The sequence below is a fragment of the Choloepus didactylus genome, chromosome 4 (assembly GCF_015220235.1).
Source record: "Choloepus didactylus isolate mChoDid1 chromosome 4, mChoDid1.pri, whole genome shotgun sequence".
Classification (NCBI taxonomy): Eukaryota; Metazoa; Chordata; class Mammalia; order Pilosa; family Megalonychidae; genus Choloepus; species Choloepus didactylus.
The window spans coordinates 136,816,758-136,837,988 of record NC_051310.1 but is presented as its reverse complement, the minus strand read 5'-3'; the positions used below and the strand labels follow the sequence as shown (position 1 = coordinate 136,837,988).

At 39.3% G+C, this 21,231-nt stretch overlaps 1 protein-coding gene across 2 annotated transcripts in view; it reads left to right on the top strand.

Moving 5' to 3' along the window:
• Window positions 1–21,231, top strand: part of GOLM2 (golgi membrane protein 2) — a 207,480-nt gene that overhangs the window by 77,000 nt on the left and 109,249 nt on the right. For both annotated transcript variants that reach the window (XM_037834105.1, XM_037834106.1), the window contains exons 2-3: window positions 11,294–11,348; window positions 18,497–18,599. In XM_037834105.1, the coding sequence (XP_037690033.1) occupies window positions 11,294–11,348; window positions 18,497–18,599 (158 nt within the window). The remainder of the gene's footprint in view (window positions 1–11,293; window positions 11,349–18,496; window positions 18,600–21,231) is intronic.

Here is a 21,231-nt window from a genome sequence, read left to right as displayed (position 1 = left end):
TATTTATCCTCTCTATTGTTTTTTTGTTCTCTATGTCATTTATTTCTGCTTTAATCCTTGTTATTTCTTTTCTTCTACTTGGTTTAGGATTGGTTTGCTGCTCATTTTCTACCTTCTTCAGTTGATCCATTAGTTCTTTGATTTTGGTTCTTTCTTCCTTTTTAATGTATGCGTTTAGTGCTATAAATTTCCCCCTTAGCACTGCTTTTGCTGCATCCCATAGGTTTTGGTATGTTGTGTTCTCATTTTCATTCGTCTCTATATATTTAGCAATTTCTCTTGCTATTTCTTCTTTAACCCACTGATTGTTTAGGAGTGTGTTGTTTAACCTCCAGGTATTTGTGAATTTTCTAAGTCTCTGATGGTTATTGACTTCTAATTGTATTCCATTGTGGTCAGAGAATGTGCTTTGAATAATTTCAATCTTTTTAAATTTATTGAGGCTTGTTTTATGTCCCAGCATATGATCTATTCTGGAGAAAGTTCCATGAGCACTAGAAAAGTATGTGTATCCTGGTGATTTGGGATGTAATGTCCTGTATATGTCTGTTAAATCTAATTCATTTATCAGATTGTTTAGGTTTTCAATTTCCTTATTGGTCTTCTGTCTGGTTGATCTATCTATAGGAGAGAGTGATGTGTTGAAGTCTCCCACAATTATTGTGGAAACATCAATTGCTTCCTTTAGTTTTGCCAGTGTTTCTCTCATGTATTTTGTGGCACCTTGATTGGGTGCATAGACATTTACGATTGTTATTTCTTCTTGCTGAATTGCCCCTTTTATTAGTACGTAGTGGCCTTCTTTGTCTCTCAAAACATCCCTGCATTTGAAGTCTATTTTATCTGAGATTAATATTGCTATACCTGCTTTCTTTTGGCTGTAGCTTGCATGAAATATTTTTTTCCATCCTTTCACTTTCAGTTTCTTTGTGTCCCTGTGTCTAAGATGAGTCTCTTGTATGCAACATATTGATGGTTCATTTTTTTTGATCCATTCTGCGAATCTATATCTTTTAATTGGGGAGTTTAATCCATTTACATTCAACGTTAAAACCGTGAAGGCATTTCTTGAATCGGCCATCTTATCGTTTGGTTTATGTTTGCCATATTTTTCCCTCTCTCTATTAATATCCTTTATTGTACCCATACCGAATCTCTTTAGTTCTGAACCTTTCTCCAAGTCTCTCTGTGCTGTCTTTGTTTCTCTGTCTGTAGGGCTTCCTTTAGTATCTGTAGTAGGGCAGGTCTCTTGTTAGCAAATTCTCTCAGCATTTGTTTGTTTGTGAAAAATTTAAGCTCTCCCTCAAATCTGAAGGAGAGCTTTGCTGGATAAAGTATTCTTGGCTGGAAATTTTTCTCACTCAGAATTTTAAATATATCGTGCCACTGCCTTCTCGCCTCCATGGTGGCTGCTGAGTAGTCACTACTTAGTCTTATGCTGTTTCCTTTGAATGTGGTGAATTGCTTTTCTCTTGCTGCTTTCAGAACTTGCTCCTTCTCTTCCGTGTTTGACAGTGTGATCAGTATATGTCTCGGAGTGGGTTTATTTGGATTTATTCTATTTGGAGTTCGCTGAGCATTTATGATTTGTGTATTTATGTTGTTTAGAAGATTTGGGAAGTTTTCCCCAACAATTTCTTTGAATACTCTTCCTAGACCTTTACCCTTTTCTTCCCCTTCTGGGACACCAATGAGTCTTATATTCGGACGCTTCATATTATCTATCATATCCCTGAGGTCCATTTCGATTTTTTCAATTTTTTCCCCATTCTTTCTTTTATGCTTTCATTTTCCATTCTGTCATCTTCTAAGTCACTGATTCGTTGTTCAACTTCCTCTAGTCTTGTACTATGAGTGTCCAGAATGTTTTTAATTTGGTCAACAGTTTCTTTAATTTCCATAAGATCATCCATTTTTTTATTTAGTCTTGCATTGTCTTCTTTATGCTCTTCTCGAGTCTTCTTGATTTCCTTCATATCCCGTACTATGGTCTCATTGTTCATCTTTAGTTCTTTGAGTAGCTGCTCTAGGTGCTGTGTCTCTTCTGGTCTTTTGATTTGGGTGCTTGGGCTTGGGTTATCCATATCATCTGGTTTTTTCATATACTTTATAATTTTCTGTTGTTTTTCGCCTCGTGGCATTTGCTGAACTTGATAGGGTTCTTTTAGGGTTTGTAGACCTATTGAAGTCCTTATCTCTAATTTATCAGATCTACAGCTTCGTGGAGTACACTTTCTCTAACTAACCAGCAGGTGGCGTCCACGAGCCACCTGTTCTCCACAAGCCAGTTCTCCCCTGCTTAGCCTTTTTGTGAGTGGGGGAGTGAGTCTTGTGGGGCCCAATTGGTGTACCAAGCTTGCGTGTGTAGTTGGTGTTGCCTGCCCTGTATGTGGGGCGTGTTTCTGGGCAGTCGGGGAGGGGGGGTGGCCCTAACAATCAAATCTCCCTGATGATCCTAGAGGTTTAAAGCTGCTGCAATATTCTAATCCTTCAGTTCAGTCCTGCCACAGTTTGTCTCTGCCACTGACCCACAAGTCTTTGGTATTGGCGTATGGCTCCTGTGACTTTCAAGTGGGCCCCTCTTCCAGGCTGTGCACTCCGGGTCCTCTGTTGAGGGATGACTGTGCTATGTCACAGGTGAGTGCCCCCAGGGGAGTTCTGGGCTGCTGGGCTGTGTAGGGAGGCTCCCAGTCTGCTCAAATGATGGCTGAATGGGGCTTTGTTAATTCACACTGCTCCAGCTTCCCAGCTCTGGGACAATCAGCTGAGGTTGCAGGGAAGGCTAATGTCCACGCCCAGTTTTGTGGTGTGTGCCTGTTATTTGAAACATTTCCGTCACACTGGGTTGTCTGGGGCAGTTCTGGGCTATGGGGCTGGCAATGGGCAGGAGTGTTTCCTGTCCACCAGGATGATGGCTGTGAGCGGACACCCCCCTTTTCTTGGGAAGTTGTGGTGTTTAGTGAATTTTCTCAGCCACTGGATTATTGCGTTTTGTCTCAGAGCTCTCTTAGTTCTGCTCTTGACTTGACGTGCCCAAATTGCAATTCTTTGAAGCTTTCTGTATTGGGCTTCTTAGAGTAATTGTTTTTGAAAAAGAAAAAAGGATTAAAAAAAGAAAAAAAAAAGGGCCCTCCTCAGAGATCTAATGGGTTATTGAAATGCTAATAGAGAAAGCAACCAGGGCCATTAAGGAAAGGTCCACAGGGCAGAGAGATCAGCTTTTCTTCGGGATTTGCATATGCGCCTCAAGGCCTGAGCTCCGCCCTTCCCCTTTCTGTGTTCACCAGAACTCCAAAAATCCTCTGCTTTTATTTTGGAGTTTTTCGTGTTATTATTATTATTATTTTTTTTTTCTATGCCTGTCTTCTGTCTGCTGGGCTGGCAGCTCTCAGATTCTCTGGTGTCTGGTCTCAGTCTATCTATGGTTGGAATTTGGATCAGTAGAATGAGTTTCCGAGAAGGGCTACCACTGCAGTTCTCCCTTCTCCTTCCCGGAGCTGGCAGCCCATCCTCACACGGGACTGAGCCTGGCAGGGAGGGGCGCGGGTCCCCTGGCCGCAAAAACTTACAGATTTCGCTGATCTCAGCAGTTCGACATTTTCATGAGTGTTGTATGAAGTATGCCCAAAGACAGATTGCTCTGTGGTGTCCAGTCCATGCAGTTCCTGGCTTTTTACCTACTTTCCTGGAGGAGTAACTAAAACTTACAGCTCACCGGTCTGCCATCTTGCCCCGCCTCCGGGTGCATAGGCATTTACGATTGTTATTTCTTCTTGCTGAATTGCCCCTTTTATTAGTATGTAGTGGCCTTCTTTGTCTCTCAAAACATCTCTGCATTTGAAGTCTATTTTATCTAAGATTAATATTGCTACCCCTGCTTTCTTTTGGCTGTAGCTTGCATGAAATATTTTTTTCCATCCTTTCACTTTCAGTTTCTTTGTGTCCCTGTGTCTAAGATGAGTCTCTTGTATGCACCATATTGATGGTTCATTTTTTTTTGATCCATGCTGCGAATCTTTATCTTTTTATTGGGGAGTTTAATCCATTTACATTCAACGTTATAACCGTGAAGGCATTTCTTGAATCAGCCATCTTATCCTTTGGTTTATGTTTGTCATATTTTTCCCCTCTGTCTATTAATATCCTTCATTGTAGCCATACCGAATCTCTTTAGTACTGAACCTTTCTCCAAGTCTCTCTGTCCTTTCTTTGTTTCTCTGTCTGTAGGGCTCCCTTTAGTATCTCCAGTATGGCAGGTCTCTTATTAGCAAATTCTCTCAGCATTTGTTTGTCTGTGAAAAATTTAAGCTCTCCCTCAAATTTGAAGGAGAGCTTTGCTGGATAAAGTATTCTTGGCTGGAAATTTTTCTCACTCAGAATTTTAAATATATCGTGCCACTGCCTTCTCGCCTCCATGGTGGCTGCTGAGTAGTCACTACTTAGTCTTATGCTGTTTCCTTTGTATGTGCTGAATTGCTTTTCTCTTGCTGCTTTCAGAACTTGCTCCTTCTCTTCTTTGTTTGATAGTGTGATCAGTATATGTCTCGGAGTGGGTTTATTTGGATTTATTCTATTTGGAGTTCGCTGAGCATTTATGATTTGTGTATTTATGTTGTTTAGAAGATTTGGGAAGTTTTCCCCAACAATTTCTTTGAATACTCTTCCTAGACCTTTACCCTTTTCTTCCCCTTCTGGGACACCAATGAGTCTTATATTCGGACGTTTCATATTATCTATCATATCCCTGAGGTCCATTTCGATTTTTTCAATTTTTTTCCCCATTCTTTCTTTTATGCTTTCATTTTCCATTCTGTCATCTTCCAGGTCACTGATTCGTTGTTCAACTTCCTCTAGTCTTGTACTATGAGTGTCCAGAATGTTTTTAATTTGGTCAACAGTTTCTTTAATTTCCATAAGATCATCCATTTTTTTATTTAGTCTTGCAATGTCTTCTTTATGCTCTTCTAGGGTCTTCTTGATTTCCTTTGTGTCCTGTACTATGGTCTGATTGTTCATCTTTAGTTCTTTGAGTAGCTGCTCTAGGTGCTGTGTCTCTTCTGGTCTTTTGATTTGGGTGCTTGGGCTTGGGTTATCCATATCGTCTGGTTTTTTCATATGCTTTATAATTTTCTGTTGTTTTTGGCCTCGTGGCATTTGCTAAACTTGATAGGGTTCTTTTAGGGTTTGTAGACCAATTGAAGTCCTTATCTCTAATTTATCAGATCTACAGCTTCGTGGAGTACACTTTCTCTAACTAACCAGCAGGTGTCGTCCACGAGCCACCTGTTCTCCACAAGCCAGTTCTCCCCTGCTTAGCCTTTTTGGTGAGTGGGGGAGTGAGTCTTGTGGGGTCCAATTGGTGTACCAAGCTTGCGTGTGTAGTTGGTGTTGCCTGCCCTGTATATGGGGCGTGTTTCTGGGCAGTCAGGGCGGGGGGGGTGGCTCTAACAATCAAATCTCCCTGGTGATCCTAGAGTTTTAAAGCTGCTGCAATAGTCTAATCCTTCAGTTCAGTCCTTCCACAGTTTGTCTCTGCCACTGACCCACAAGTCCTTGGTATTTGCTTATGGCTCCTGAGACTTGCAAGTGGGCCCGTCTTCCAAGCCATGCACCCCGGGTCCTCTGTTGAGGGATGACTGTGCTATGTCACAGGTGAGTGCCGTCCCCCCAGGGCAGTTCTGGGCTGCTGGGCTGTGTAGGGAGGCTCCCAGTCTGCTGAAATGATGGCTGAGTGGGGCTTTGTTAATTCACACTGCTCTACCTTCCCAGCTCTGGGACAATCAGCTGAGGTTGCAGGGAAGGCTAATGTCCATGCCCAGTTTTGTGGTGTATTCCTGTTATTTGAAGCACTTCCATCACACTGGGTTGTCTGGGGCAGTTCTGGGCTATGGGGCTGGTGATGGGCAGGAGTGTTTCCTGTCCACCAGGATGATGGCTGTGAGCGGACACCCCCGTTTTCTTGGGAAGTTGTGGTGTTTAGTGAATTTTCTCAGCCACTGGATTATTGCGTTTTGTCTCAGAGCTCTCCTAGTTCTGCTCTTGACTTGACCTGCCCAAATAACAAGTCTTTGAAGCTTTCTGTATTGGGCTTCTTAGAGTAATTGTTTTAGAAAAAGAAAAAAGGATTAAAAAAACAAAACAAAACAAAAGAACAACAACAAGAAAATGAACGGGCCCTCCTCAGAGATCTAATGAGTTATTGAAATGCTAAGAGACAAAGCAAACAGGGCCATTAAGGAAAGGTCCACAGGGCAGAGAGATCAGCTTTTCTTCGGGATTTGCATATGCGCCTCAGGGCCCTTCCCCTTTCTATGTTCACCAGAAATCAAAAAATCCTCCGCTTTTATTTTGGAGTTTTTCGTGTTGTTTTTTTTCTATGCCTGTCTCCTCTCTGCTGGGCTGGCTGCTCTCAGATTCTCTGGTGTCTCGTCTCAGTCTATCTATGGTTGGAGTTTGAATCAGTAGAATGAGTTTCCGATAAGGGCTGCCACTGCAGTTCTCCCTTCTCCGTCCCGGAGCTGACAGCCCCTCCTCCCCCGGGACTGAGCCTGGCAGGGAGGGGCGCGGGTCCCCTGGCCGCAAAAACTTACAGATTTCGCTGATCTCAGCAGTTCCACGTTTTCATGAGTGTTGTATGAAGTATGCCCAAAGACAGATTGCTCTGTGGTGTCCAGTCCACGCAGTTCTTGGCTTTCTACCTACTTTCCTGGAGGAGTAACTAAAACATACAGCTCACCATTCAGCCATGTTGCCCCGCCTCCCTAACCCATTTTTTTAAGACAGTTTTGTTCACACACCATACATTCCATCCTAAGTAAACAATCAGTGGTTTCCTGTATAGTCACATGTTTATGTATTCACCACCATCACCACTATCTATATAAGGATATTCCATTTCTTCCACAAAGCAGGAGGAAGAGTCGAAGGTAGAGAGACAAAAGAGAAAAGAAAGAGAAAGAAAAACAATCAATCAAACAAACAAAATGGTGGCTAGAAAGCAACAAAAGGAAAGATAGCATTAAACTAAAATAGAATAAAGAGTCAGACAACATTACCAATGCCAAGAGTCCCATACCCCTCCCTTATGTCCCCTTCTTATATGCATTTAGCTTTGGCATATTACCTTTGTTACATTAAAGGAAGCATAATACAATGTTTCTGTTAATTATAGTCTCTTGTTTGCGTTGATTTATTTTTCCCCCAATACCACCCTATTTTTAACACCTTGCAAGATTGACATTCATTTGTTCTCCCTCATGAAAAAACGTATTGGTACATTTTATCACAATTGTTGAGCACTCTAGGTTCCACTGAGTTATACAGTACCAATCTTTATCTTTCCACTTTACTTCTGGTCCACATGCTCCTAACCTTCCTCTTTCAACCATATTCATAGTCATCTTTGTTCATTGTACTTACATTGCTGTGCTACCATCATCCAGAATTCTGTTCCAAGCTTCTCACTCCTGTCTTTTCCTATCAGTCTGTAGCGTTCCCTTTAGTATTTCCTGTAGAGCAGGTTTCTTGTTCACAAACACTGTCATTTTCTGTTTGTCAGAAAATATTTTAAACTCTCCCGCATATTTGAAGGACAGTTTTACCAGATATAGGTTTCTTGGTTGGCAGTTTTTCTCTTTCAGTATCTTAAATGTATCACACCACTTCCTTCTTGCCTCCATGGTTTCTGCTGAGGAATCCGCACGTAGTCTTATCAACCTTCCTTTGTATGTGATGGATTGCTTTTCCCTTGCTGCTTTCAGGATTCTCTCTTTTTCTTTGATGTTTGATAGTCTGATTATTAAGTGTCTTGGCATATGTCTATTCAGATCTATTCTGTTTGGAGTATGCTGTGCTTCTTGGATCTGTAATTTTCTCTCTTCCCTAAGAGATGGGAATTTTTCATTGATTATTTCCTCTGTTATTGCTTCTGCCCCTTGTCCCTTCTCTTCTCCTTCTGGGACACCCATGACATGTACATTCCTGTGCTTTGTGTGGTCATTCAATTCCCAGAGATGTTGCTCATAATGTTCCATTCTTTTCCCTATCTGTTCTTTTGTGTGTAGGCATTCAGATGTCTTGTTCTCCAGTTCCTGGGTGTTTTCTTCTGCCTCTTGAGATCTGCTGTTGTATGTCTCCATTATGTCTTTCATCTCTTGTGTTGTGCCTTTCATTTCCAAAGATTCTGCAAGTTGTTTTTTTGAACTTTTGATCTCTACCTTATGCACATCCAGTGTTTTCTTTATAGCTTTCATCTCTTTTGCCATATCTTCCCTAAACTTTTTAAATTGATTTAGCATTAGTTGTTTAAATTCCTGTATCTCAGTTGCAGTGTAAGTTTGTTCCTTTGACTGGGTTGTAACTGTGTTTTTCTTAGTGTAGGTTGTGGTTTTCTATTGTCTGGGCATTTGATTTCCTTGGTTACCCCAATTAGGTTTTCCCAGACCAGAACAGGCTCAGGTCCCAGAAGGAGGAAATATTCAGTATCTGGTTTCCCTGAGGGTTTGTCTTAGAAGATTGACACACCCTGTGAGGCCTCAAGCCACTGTACTTTTCCTAACCTGCCCAGCAGGTGGCACCTATTGGTCTGTAGCTCCTGACCGGTGTATGGAGTTGTGGCCTGTGGCTGTTTTCCCCTAGGCTCCGGGGTCTGGTTCTGATTGGAAGTCGGATAGTAGAGCTGGGCATCACCTCTTTCCTCTTATGGAAGATACACCCCCTAGGGAGTTTCCATTTGCATTTAAATAGGTTCTTTGTCTCTCTGCTATCTCCACCCTTGTCTGGGTCAGAGCGCTGTGAGCTGAAAATGGCTGAGGCTTTCTCCACTGAGCTGCTCATGTTGAGAAAGAGAAAAAGGGAAAGAAGACCCCCTTTCAGGGTCAGTCCTTGACTCCCAGTATCACCCATCAGGCAGGAACAGCACCTGGTCCTCTAGGCTCCCCCTCCCAAGACAGAGAAGTCTCCTGGCTCTTCAAAGTCAGTTGTCACTAAAAGCCTCTTTCTGCTTGTTGGGGATTTGCAGCTTGCATTGAGCAGTCCATGTTTGCCAATTAAAATCCCAGCTGGAGCTGGACTGAGGTATATTTGCTTGTTCAGAGAGTGCTGATCTCTCCATCACAGTGAGGCTTTGCCGATCTGGCTGCTGTAGGAGGAGGGGCTCCCAGATCAGATCTGCAGTTTCTACTCACAGATTGATTCCATGCTGCAATCTCAGGCATTCTTTCCAATCCAGGTTGGTGCACAATGTGTGGACAGTCATGGTTGTCCCCCAGCAGTTATTCCAGATATTTACTAGTTGTTCCTGGTTGTTTATTAGTTGCTGTGGGGGGGACTAACTAACTTCCACTCCTCTCTATTCCGCCATCTTCTTTCTCCACAATAGGTTCTTAAAACATAGTTGAAAATCATGTTGCCACTCAGGAAACTAGTGTGGCATTTTCTTAGAAAACTAAACTTATAGTACAACCCAGCAGTCTCACTCCTGGGCATTTATCCCAGAGACATGAAAGCTTCTGTCTACCTAAAACCTGTACATGATTGTTCATAGCAGCTTTATTTGTAATAGCCCAAAACTAGAAATCACCAAAATGTCCTACAATAGGTGAATGCTTAAAAAAAAAAAAAACACCTGTGGTACAGTCTCATCACAACTGTAGTACATTCAGCAATAAAAAGGAACAAACTGTTGATATATGCAATAATTGGGCATTATACTGAGTGAAATAATCTCAAGACTTCACATACTATATGATTCCATCTATGTAACATTCTTGAAATGACAGAATTACAGAGATGGAGAACAAATTAATGGTTGCCAGGGGTTAGGGATGGTGGGGGTAGGATGTGACTATTAAAGTGTACTGTGAAAGAGATCTTTGTGATGATAGAATAGTTCTGTATCTTGATTATGCTGTTGGTTGCACAAATCTACACATATGATAAAATGACATAGAATTATACATATACCTTGTATCAATGTCAGTATCCTGGTTTTGATGTTGTACTATAGTTATATAAGGTTTATCACCACTGAGGGAAACTGAATCAAGAGTAGTCTGAACCTTCTAATGCTATCTTTGTAGCTTCCTGTTAATCTGTAATTATTTCAAAATAAAAAGCTTGATAGAGTATTAATTACTTTTAAAAAACATTTTTATTGTGGTAATATATATTGCGGGACACTGATTACGTGCTTCAACTTGGCGGGCCTGGGCTGGGGGACCTGATCAGCCCCTGGGGAGGGTGGTGGGCACGGGCGACAGCGCCCTCCACAGCCCCCCGGGCCTGGGAAAGTGAGGCCGGAGGCAGGCCCCATTTCCTCACCCAAAATAACACTGTTAGGGGAGGCTTGCCGGAGGGAACCGCCTTTTCCCCACCCCCTTATCTTGCCCGGACACTCCCCGTTGCCAGTGCAACTCCCATCACCACCAGTGCGCATACATTGTTGCCAGACACCGTTACCGGAGCAACTCTCGCCCCTTTTCAATCAACCTCCGCGCCCTCTCAGAACCAATCCAAGCCTTTAACCTCTACAGCTACCCCGCCCTCTAAACGCCCGATATAAGCTTGTCCTCTCCCCTAATAAACTCTCTTGGTTTCTTCACCCTAAAAAAGAACCGTGTCCCGCTTGTTCCTTTCTCGCCGCCCTCCATACTTTGCACGCCTACGCCGGGGACCGGGCCCAGTCCCCCGCCTCGCCCTCGCCTCCGGGAAAGAGCCCCCGCCGCCGGTACCCTCCAAGCAATCCTGAGAGCCTAGGATTTGGTAACCGGCTGCCACCTCCCCCCCCCAGACGAGTCAACTGCGACCGCAATATATAACATAAAATTTCCTGTTTTAAACATTTTTAAGTTTATAATTCAGTGGTATTAATTACATTGACATTGTTGTGCTACTGTTATCACTGTCTATTACCAAAACTTTTTCATCACCTTTTGATTCAATGTTCCTAAGCATTGAATTCTTTTCTTAATATAAAGTTAGTGAGAGGTCTTTTCTGTTAACGATTGTGAAAAAGCATATCATTAGGCAATAGTCAACTCAAACTTAAAAATGTTTTGAAAGTTGTTACATCGTATATCAAGTAAAATGAATATTCTTGTGCAGATTTAAAACAAGCATTACAAAATCAGAATATATCTCTAATTATTTTGAAAAGAGGTGGGGTAAAAATACCTTAATCAGACTTTTTATTTTACATTTATAATCAAGCTTAAAATGAACATGAGCAAAAAATAAATATGGGAAAAACTACATATTCTATAGTAAAATGAAAACTGTAATTTTTTTTTTTCAGGTTAAACTACAGAACAACATATCATATCAAATGGCAGACATACATCATTTAAAGGGTAAGCAACTTAATTACAGATTAAAAAAATAAAGTTCTTTAATGTCTGAAATTCTCAAGAATTAAGAAGTAGTAAGTTAGACAATTGAATGAAATAATATTTTCTGAATGAATTTCCTCTGATGGCAAAATATTCATCCTTTGCTCTTAAGATATAATAAAAAATTACTTAATGTTACTGTGTATATAATAAATTCAAGGTCTCCATCTTAATCTTGTGCTGTAGATAGGGTTCATGCAATGAAATGTCATTAAGAGAGTCCTCAAAAAATTTGAACTGTGTGGCTCAGGGGCCATAAAACTCCTAGGGAAGGGGATTCTGGGAAGATGGCGGCATAGAAAGAAGTGGAAGACTTAGTCTACCCCAGAACAATTCATAAATGAACAAAAAACCAGTAAATACCTGGAATGGTAGCGGGGAGACAAACGTGACAGTACACTCAACTTCCACCCACATGAATTGGGAGGAATGCCTGAGATCACAGCATAAAATCTGTAAGTAAAATTGCGGACCCGTGCTGAGAGCCGAGAACCTAGAGCCAGGAGCCCCTCCCTCACGGAAGCCGCACCGTGCACTTTCTCAGCCCAGCTCCAAGTGAGGTTTTAATAGTAACTGCTTAATACAGACAGCGAATCCTCAACAAGCAGACAGAGGCTTTTGGTGACAACTGACCTTGGGAGAATCGGGGGAAATATTCTGTCTCTCGCTCTCTCTCTGTGGAGAAAACCTCAGCTGCTCTCAGCCCACAAGGCGTTGCAGTAAAGACAGCCTCACACATTCTCTATTCTGAAACGAGCTGAGAGCCCCGCGGCACAGCCAAGCAGCCCAGGGCTTCCCTAGAGGGACGGCGCACACTGATGACATAGCAGGCATCCCCCTCAGCTGAGGGAGGATCGCGGCTAGGAGGGGGGATCTGCTCGGAGAACCCAGGGGCGCTATGCCAAGTCCGGTGGTTTATGGGACACTGAGAGAGAGCTGCCCTTCCTCCCTGGCCACCCGTGCACGCGCCCCACATTCAGGGCGGGTGACTCCAGCGGCGCGCCCAGGCTGAGCTCTCCAACTGAACACACAAGAAACATTTCCCCTCACTACGCGAGAACTGACTGGAGGGATATAGGTGGCTCATAGGCGCCATCTGCTGGTTACTTAGAGAAAGTGTACGTCACCAAACTGTGTCTCTGAAAAATTAGATCGATATCCCTTTTTTCTTGATATAACTTGAAAGAACCCTATCAAGCAAAACAAATGCCAAGAGGCCAAAAACAACAGAAAATCTTAATGCATATGATAAAACCAGATGATATGGAGAATCCAGCTCCAAACACACAAATCAAGATTTCAGAAGAAATGTTATATCTCGCAAATTTAATTAAAGAACTACAATCAAAGAATGAAAACATGGCAGAGGATTTAAAGGACATCAAGAGGACCATGGCCCAGGATATAAGCGCCATAAAAAAGACCCTAGAAGAGCATAAAGAAGACATTGCAAGAGTAAATAAAAAAAATAGAAGATCTTATGGAAATAAAAGAAACTGTTGGCCAAATTAAAAAGACTCTGGATATTCACAATACAAGACTAGAGGAAGCTGAACAACATCTCAGTGTCCTAGAAATCCACAGAACAGAAAATGAAAGAACAAAAGAAAGAATGGAGAAAAAAATTGAAAAAATCGAAATGGATCTCAGGGATACGATAGATAAAATAAAATGTCCAAACTTAAGACTCATTGGTGTCCCAGAAGGGGAAGAGAAGGGTAAAAATCTAGAAAGAGTATTCAAAGAAATTGTTGGGGAAAACTTCCCCAACCTTCTACACAATATAAACACACAAAGCATAAATGCCCAGCGAAGTCCAAATAGAATAAATCCAAATAAACCCACCCCAAGACATATTCTGATCAGACTGTCAAATACTGAAGAGAAGGAGCAAGTTCTGAAAGCAGCAAGAGAAAAGCAATTCACCACATACAAAGGAAACAATATAAGACTAAGTAGTGACTACTCACTGGCCACTATGGAGGCGAGAAGGCAGTGGCATGACATATTTAAAATTCTGAGAGAGAACAATTTCCAACCAAGAATACTTTATCCAGCAAAACTCTCTTTCAAATTTGAGGGAGAGCTTAAATTTTTCACAGACAAACAAATGCTGAGAGAGTTTGCCAATAAAAGACCTGCCCTACTTCAGATTCTGAGGGAAGCCCTGCTGGCGGAGAGACAGGGAAAGGAGAAAGAGATATAGAGAATTTTAACAGACATATATAGTACCTTACATCCCAAATCACCAGGGCACTCATTTTTCTGTAGTGATCACAGATCTTTCTCCAGAAGGGACCATAAGCTGGGACATAAAATAAGCCTCAAGAAATTTAAAAAAAAAAAAAATTGAGTATACTCAAAGATCATTCTCCGAACACAATGGATTACAAATAGAAGTCAATAATTTTTGAACTATAACTCCACTATTTACTTCCTACATGATAAAAAAAACACAAACTCTAAGGACAAATCAGTGGTTTTGAACTCGATGTAAAATATGTAATTTTAGACAACTATATAAAGGTGGGGGAATGAAGGAGTATAGGAACATAGTTTATGTGCCCTATTGAAGTGAAGGTGGTATCAAAGAAAAACAAGATTGATAGGGATTTAAGAGGTTAATTTTAAGCCCCACAGTAAACACAAAGAAATTATCAGAGAATATAACCATAGAATTGAAATTAGAGTTTGGGTTAAGAGAAATGGGGGAAGGGGCAATGGGAAGTTAAGAAAGGAGTGTAGGGTTGCTGTTTGAGGTGAAGGGAAATTTCTAGCAATGGGTGGGAAAGAGCATAACATCATTCTAAATGTGATTAATCCCACTAACAGAAGGCTAGGGAGGGGGTGGAATGGGAAGATTTAGGCTGTATATATGTTTCCACAATTGAAAAAAGGAAAAAAAAAACAACAACAGTCTAACTAGACGACAATTGAATGCTAAGGATGAACTTAGATGGGATTGGAGGGTGGAGGACAGGTGGCTTGAAGGGACACAGTTGAGACATAAGGAAAAGGAAATATAGAATGTAAGCATTGTATCATTGTTGAATCTCCTATACTTCTTAGCTGTGCTTAATGGAATTACATAAAACAATGTTCTTGTTCATGGGAAGTACATACGTGAATTATAGTGTATGTTCAAGGATGTGTGCAGCTAACTCTCATATGTTCAGAAGACAGAGAAATATGTGATGGATGATAGGGAGGGAGGGAGGGAAAGAAATAGTGATGTGACAGCATGTTAAAGTTGGTGGATTGAGCTGTTGGGGGAGGGGGTATGATGGAATTCTGTGTATGGGGCTAGTATTGTTTTTGCAACTATTCATGTAACTTTGAATTTATTTCAAAATTAAAAAAAAAAACCTCCTAGGGAAAAGGTGAGGGATGATCTCTCTATACTATATTAAATCTGTAAAACAATCCTTTCAGAACTAAGGATGCTTTGGACAGGTCATCCAAGCTTAATGCTTTAGATTCTGTGGGAATAGAAAGAAACCTGGGGGTAGATGGGTGGGTGGGGGGTGTAATGACTTACAGATTCATGTAGATGAAGTTATAGGAGGTAAGTAAAGCTTTAAAGAAAAAAAAAATAGAACAAGCTCTGTGCTCTGCTTGCACTATTTCACACTCCCACTGGCCTTTGGAGTGTGGGGTATGAGAACCATCCCTCTTCTTGCTCCTGCCCTTTCATTACAACACAATGTATTTTTTTAAATTGTGCATGCACTGGCTCGAAGTTTATATATATGGATAATAATGCATGTGCTCTATTTTCATAAATATCCTTTGATTACATACCATTTTGAGCCTCTTTGAATAGAATTAGGTAGTCTACTTTTATCATCCTTTTGAAGAAGCCAACCTGAACTGGCTTTGTGATTTAGAAAAGTTGTGCCCTTCACTTAACAAAACAATTACAAAGTATTATTTGATGTTATAACCCCAAAATAGAAATTAATAGTTTTTTACAATCTATTATTTAGAATAGCTTTGACTTCCTATTAGAAATGCTGCCTGAGTAGCCTCATTTGTTTTTATTGCATTTGTATCCATGTTCTATTCTTTTTGACACACAGGAATCCGTTAGGTAATAAAAAGATGCCGCAGTGTCAGTGCTGCTTCCAGTTTGCAGTTTTTACAAATGATTACGCTTGTCATCTGAGTATATTTCTTATTAAATAGTAGTAGATCACTTGGATAAGAAGTCCTATGGCTTATGCTAGTATATGTCATAGAAAATGATAACCTGTGCTATTGAGTAAAAATCTTTATTGTAGTCTTATGTATTGACGTATATCTTAAGATGTTTTGAAATTCTTTATGACACTTTTCAACAGAGGAAAAGACTTTGATTTGAACTGATAGCTGTACAACTTTTTTTATTTTAGTACACTCACTGAAGCTTGGGCTCTTTTAAGACAATTTCACTCATGTGACTTTTGTACCTTGTGGAACTATTTCTACTAAAACAAACCTTGACAAGTCAGTTATAAAATCCAGGTTTGACTATTCTCATTGAAATTAATGCCTGATATAATGGAATTGAAAGGCATTAAGACTCTTAAAAAACCTTAGGATGTTTATTATTTTCTTAGAAATAAAGGCAATGAGAGTTGGGTTTTAATCTCTGAGATTATAAATTAACATCTAGTATACAGTGATTAATTTTAAATGTCTCATCTTATTTTTATGCCTATTCATGAAAGAAATATTGAGGTAACATTTTTCTAGAAGTAGGTAATTTTTTTTTTTTTTCTTCAAAAGCTGGTTCTTAGTCAACCCATTTCTTGACTATAATCTTTTGAAGAATAGCTACATATTCCATAACATACCCTGGTGCTACTATCAAAGGGAGTCCATCTTGCTCAATAAACTGTCAGTCTGATCTCATGTTTTTATGTTTCTCTGTGGATCCTGCTATAGTGACCTGGAACAGCCACAATAGACACACAGTATCCCTGGGTTCAAATAAAGAGAATACATGGCAATCAGTCCCAGTCAAATTGTGAAATAAGAACATTTTGTCTTTAGCTTTGCTTTCTGGTTTGCTTACTTTCCCCCTTTCAAGTCTTTGTTTTGACTGCTAAAGATACCAACTTCCTCCCTGCTTTTTAAATGGGTATTCAAATGGGAAAGAATATGATGGTTTACATGGTCTAAAACTCATTTATATTGATGTTTTATTTTTCTTCATCTATTTTATGTTAAGCCTTTTATCTCCAGTTAGAAATAAAAGCTTTATTTCCTGATAAAATAATTTGAAGTATTGTCAGTGGGAAGTTTTGTAGGGAGGCGGAGAGGCCATCCCAAGTCTTGAAATCATACTCAGATTCATTTGGAAGGTAAACTTCTACTTCAGTTATTTTAATGTGTAGGAAAAAGAGGCCTGTAATCTTTCTCTTCCCTTTTTCCTGAGAAGAATGAGCCCTAAAAATCACCAAATGAAGTCCATTCCCTGGTAGCTGCTAGGAAGTTGCTGATTTTTATTTTTATTTTTTTAGTTGCAGTAACTTTCAGATCTAGAACCTATATAGACTGAGCACAGGTTCATTGAACTGGCCAATTCTGTCTCTTAGTTACAAGGCTTTATGTCACTGACACCTGCTGGGATTTCATTGTCCCTATAGAATCATCATAGCTGGGGCCAGAGGTTCTGCTGCCCCCAGTGCTCTGTATCTTAGGGGTTGGGGACAGGGATCAGGTGCTTTTCAGGACTACTTGGCCTCAGATCCATTACTTTTATCTGGAAAACCAGGAAGATCAACCATGTTTACATACTAGAGAATTAATAGAGTAAAAAGAGAGAAATTATAAATGTAGCTTGTTTAGGTAAAGACAATGTTAAATGCAAGCATTTTATGTGAATCAGTTACTTTTTATACCTAATTATTATACTATACAATAGTTACTACTGTGCATATTGTTAAAGCTTTAATTTTTATACATCAGCAAATGTTCATTGTGACTTTAAATTTATATTTGTTGCTGCCACAATTGTAATTCCATAGTAAAACTTAGAAAGTAGAGAAAAAGAAAGTGCTTAGAATCATACCACCAAGCATAATCACTGTTAGCACTTTAATATATTTTTATTCTAGTCTTGTTTTATGCAGGAACAATTATGTAATAAATACATATTTATATCTTACTTTTAAAAAACTTATATCCTGAGCATTTTGCCTTTTAAGTAATAAGACTAATTCTATAAGTCTTCCCTGAAAAGTAGATATTATAGTTAGAATTTCAGTACATCATGGTTTGATATATTTTAGTCTTACTAGCTGTTTCTTATACAGTATAGATCTCTGCTCCCATTTATAAAAATTAGGATTTTCATAATTACTATCTTTGATTAACTCTGAAGACTATTAGCTAATTTTTAAATCATCTATCTAAGAAACTTACATTTACTCTTCTCTGCCTGCACATCTTTTATTTGTAGGCTCAGATGATGAGGGAGTGAAATCTAGAAAATGTGGGGCCAGTGATTATGGATTAAACGTTACAAAAAGCATCTGGCCCAGGTTTTAATTTACTGTCCAACTTGGGATTTCATGTTATTCATTACAACTGAAAACTTTCATCCCTTGTCCAGAAAGTATAAGATTTAAAAATGGAATTTTGGTGTACATGGACCTACGATCAGTAGCAAAACTAGAAATGAGATCTAAAGTGATGGGTCTCTCAGTTGGGAGTCAAATGTGATTTAAAATGAAAAAGAAACCTTGAATTTTGTATCCATAGCCAGCATATCTAAAAGGGTATGAATTTTTCTACTTTTATAAAGCAGATAGGTAAAAAAGAAAGGTAGTTTTCTTTGATTCAGTCTCCATAGCTTAGTGTATGTCTACAGAAGGAAAAGATTTGTAATTTTTTAATATTTCAGATTGATTTAAATACCACTGAGGCGATATTGTTTTAAAAATAAATTTTATTGCCCATGAATCTGTTATAAAAACACAACTAAATTTGGTACTAATTATATAATTTAACTCCTAAAGAGTTTGAGAGAAAAAAATCTAGAAGTATGTGTATTTCCATAATTTCTCAGTAGGAAGTATTGGAGTGAGTAAACTATTCCTTTGGTTTTTATCCTTTGTTGATAGAACAACTTGCTGAGCTTCGTCAGGAGTTTCTTCGACAAGAAGACCAGCTTCAGGACTATAGGAAGAACAATACTTACCTTGTGAAGAGGTTAGAATATGAGAGGTAAGATGCTACATGCAACAAATATTTGTTATTATGAAATAGTTGTCTGACTTTTGGACTGAATTCATTACTTCCTTTCTGGTTTCTGTTTTGCTTTTCTTCTTTTTTGTTTTCTTAGACCTTTTAAATTTCTTTTCTAATTTTTTAGATGCCTCTTTGAAATGCATACTCTTTTATTGCGATATGTTAAGCACCATGAGTATATCTTAAAAGGCATGTTGTGTCTACCTGTGTTGAAGGATTTATTGTGAGACAGAAAATCTTGCAAGCTCTGAGTTTTATTGAATTAAATATGGCAAAGACAGAAAGAAGATTCTGTAGTTCTATTGGAGGGGCATCTAGGAGATGAAGCTAGCCTTGGAAGATGTACCTGGAATAGCTGAGGGACTGCTGCTTCTAAGGTTTGCACTTCAGCACCCTTGCTCACATCTCTGCCCTTAGTTGGTGATGCAATTGGGGAACCTCTTAGGGGCCTTTTTTTTTTTTTTTTTAAGATTTTTGAAGCATAGGTTTATTGTATGATTTTTGTTGTTGTTGTTGAATTTTATTTTGAAATAAATACAAACTTATAGGAACAGTTGCAAAAACAATACAAACCCCATACACAGAACTCCAGCATACCCCAACCACCCTCCACCAATACCCCAGATCCACCAACTTTAACATCCTGTCATTCTACCATTTCTTTCTTTCCCTCCCTCCCTATCTATCATCCATCATCTATTGCTCTGTCTTCTGAACATATGAGAGCAAGCTGCACATATTCTCGAACAAACAATATAATTCACGTATACATTTCCCACGAACAAGAACATTCATTTATGCAATCATGTTAAGCACAGCTAAGAAGTTCAAGAAATTCAACATTGATACAAAGCTTACATTCTATATTTCCTTTTTTTCTTATGTCCCAACTGTGTCCCTTTCAGCCTCCTCTCCTCCATCCTCAGATCCTATCCAGGATCATCCTTGGCATTTAATTGTCGTTATCTATTTAGACTTTTTTTTTTTTTCAATTGTGGACACATATATACAGCATAAATCTTCCCATTCCAACCCCTCCCAAGCATTCCATTAGTGGGATTAATCACATTCACATTGTTGCAATGCCATCACCTACCCACCATCCATTATTAGAAATTTCCCCTCACCCCAAACAGAAACCCTACACTCATTTCTTATTAACTCCCCAATGCCCGTTCCCCTACTTCTCGTAACCCATATTCTACTTTTCATCTCTATGATCATATTCTCTGATACTTTGTGTTTACCGTGGGGCTTAAATTTAACATCTTAAATCTATAACAATCTTGTTTTCTTTGATGCCAACTTAACTTCAGTAGGACACATGAACTATGTTCCTCTACTCCTCCATTCCCCCACCTTTATGTAGTTCTTGTCAAAAATTACATATTTTACATTGAGTCCAAAACCACTGATTTATCATTACACTTTACGTATTTTAGATCCTGTAGGAAGTAAATAGTGGAGTTACAAATCAGTATTGTAACTCCAAATTGTGGAGTTACAGTAGTATTGGTATTTATATTTACCAGGTGATCTTTACTGTAAATCCTTATTTCTTCATGTGCTTTCAGTCAGTCGTTTAGTGTCCCTTCCTTTCAGCCTTCACAATTCCCTTTAGCATTTCTTATAGGACTGATCTACTGGTTATGAAGTCCCTCAGCTTTTGATTATCCAGGAATGTTTTCATCTCCTCCTCATTTTTACCTCCAGTTGTTTGTGAATTTTCTAAGTCTCTGATGGTTATTGACTTCTATTTGTATTCCATTGTGTTCAGAGAATGTGCTTTGAACAAATTCAACTTTTTTAAATTTATTGAGGCTTGTTTTATGTCCCAGCATATGGTCTATTCTGGGGAAAATTCTGTGATCACTAGAGAAGAATGTGTATCCTGGTGATCTGTGATGTAATGTTCTATATATGACTGTTAATTTTCTCTCTCTCTTTTCTTTGTTTCTCCATTGGTAGGGCTCCCTTTAGTATCTGAAGTAGGGCAGGTCTTTTATTAGCAAAATCTCTCAGCATTTGTTTGTCTGAAAAATTTAAGCTCTCCCTCAAATTTGACAGAGAGTTTTGCTGGATAAAGTATTCTTGGTTGGAAATTTTTCTCTCTCAGAATTTTAAATACGTCATGCCACTGCCTTCTCACCTTCATAGTGGCCACTGAGTAGTCACTACTTAGTCTTATATTGTTTCCTTTGTATGTGGTGAATTGCTTTTCTCTTGCTGCTTTCAGAACTTGCTCCTTCTCTTCAGTATTTGACAGTCTGATCAGAATATGTCTCGGAGTGGATTTATTTGGATTTATTCTATTTGGAGTTTGCTGGGCATTTATGCTTTGTGTATTTATATTGTGTAGAAGATTTGGGAAGTTTTCCCCAACAATTTCTTTGAATACTCTGTCTAAACCTTTACCCTTCTCTTCCCCTTCTGGGACACCAATGAGTCTTAAATTTGGATGTTTTATTTTATCTATCATATCCCTGAGATCCATTTCGATTTTTTCCCTCATTCTTTCTTTTGTTCTTTCATTTTCTGTTCTGTGTTTCTCGAGGACACTGAGTCATTGTTCAGCTTCCTCTAGTCTTGTACTATGAGTATCCAGTCT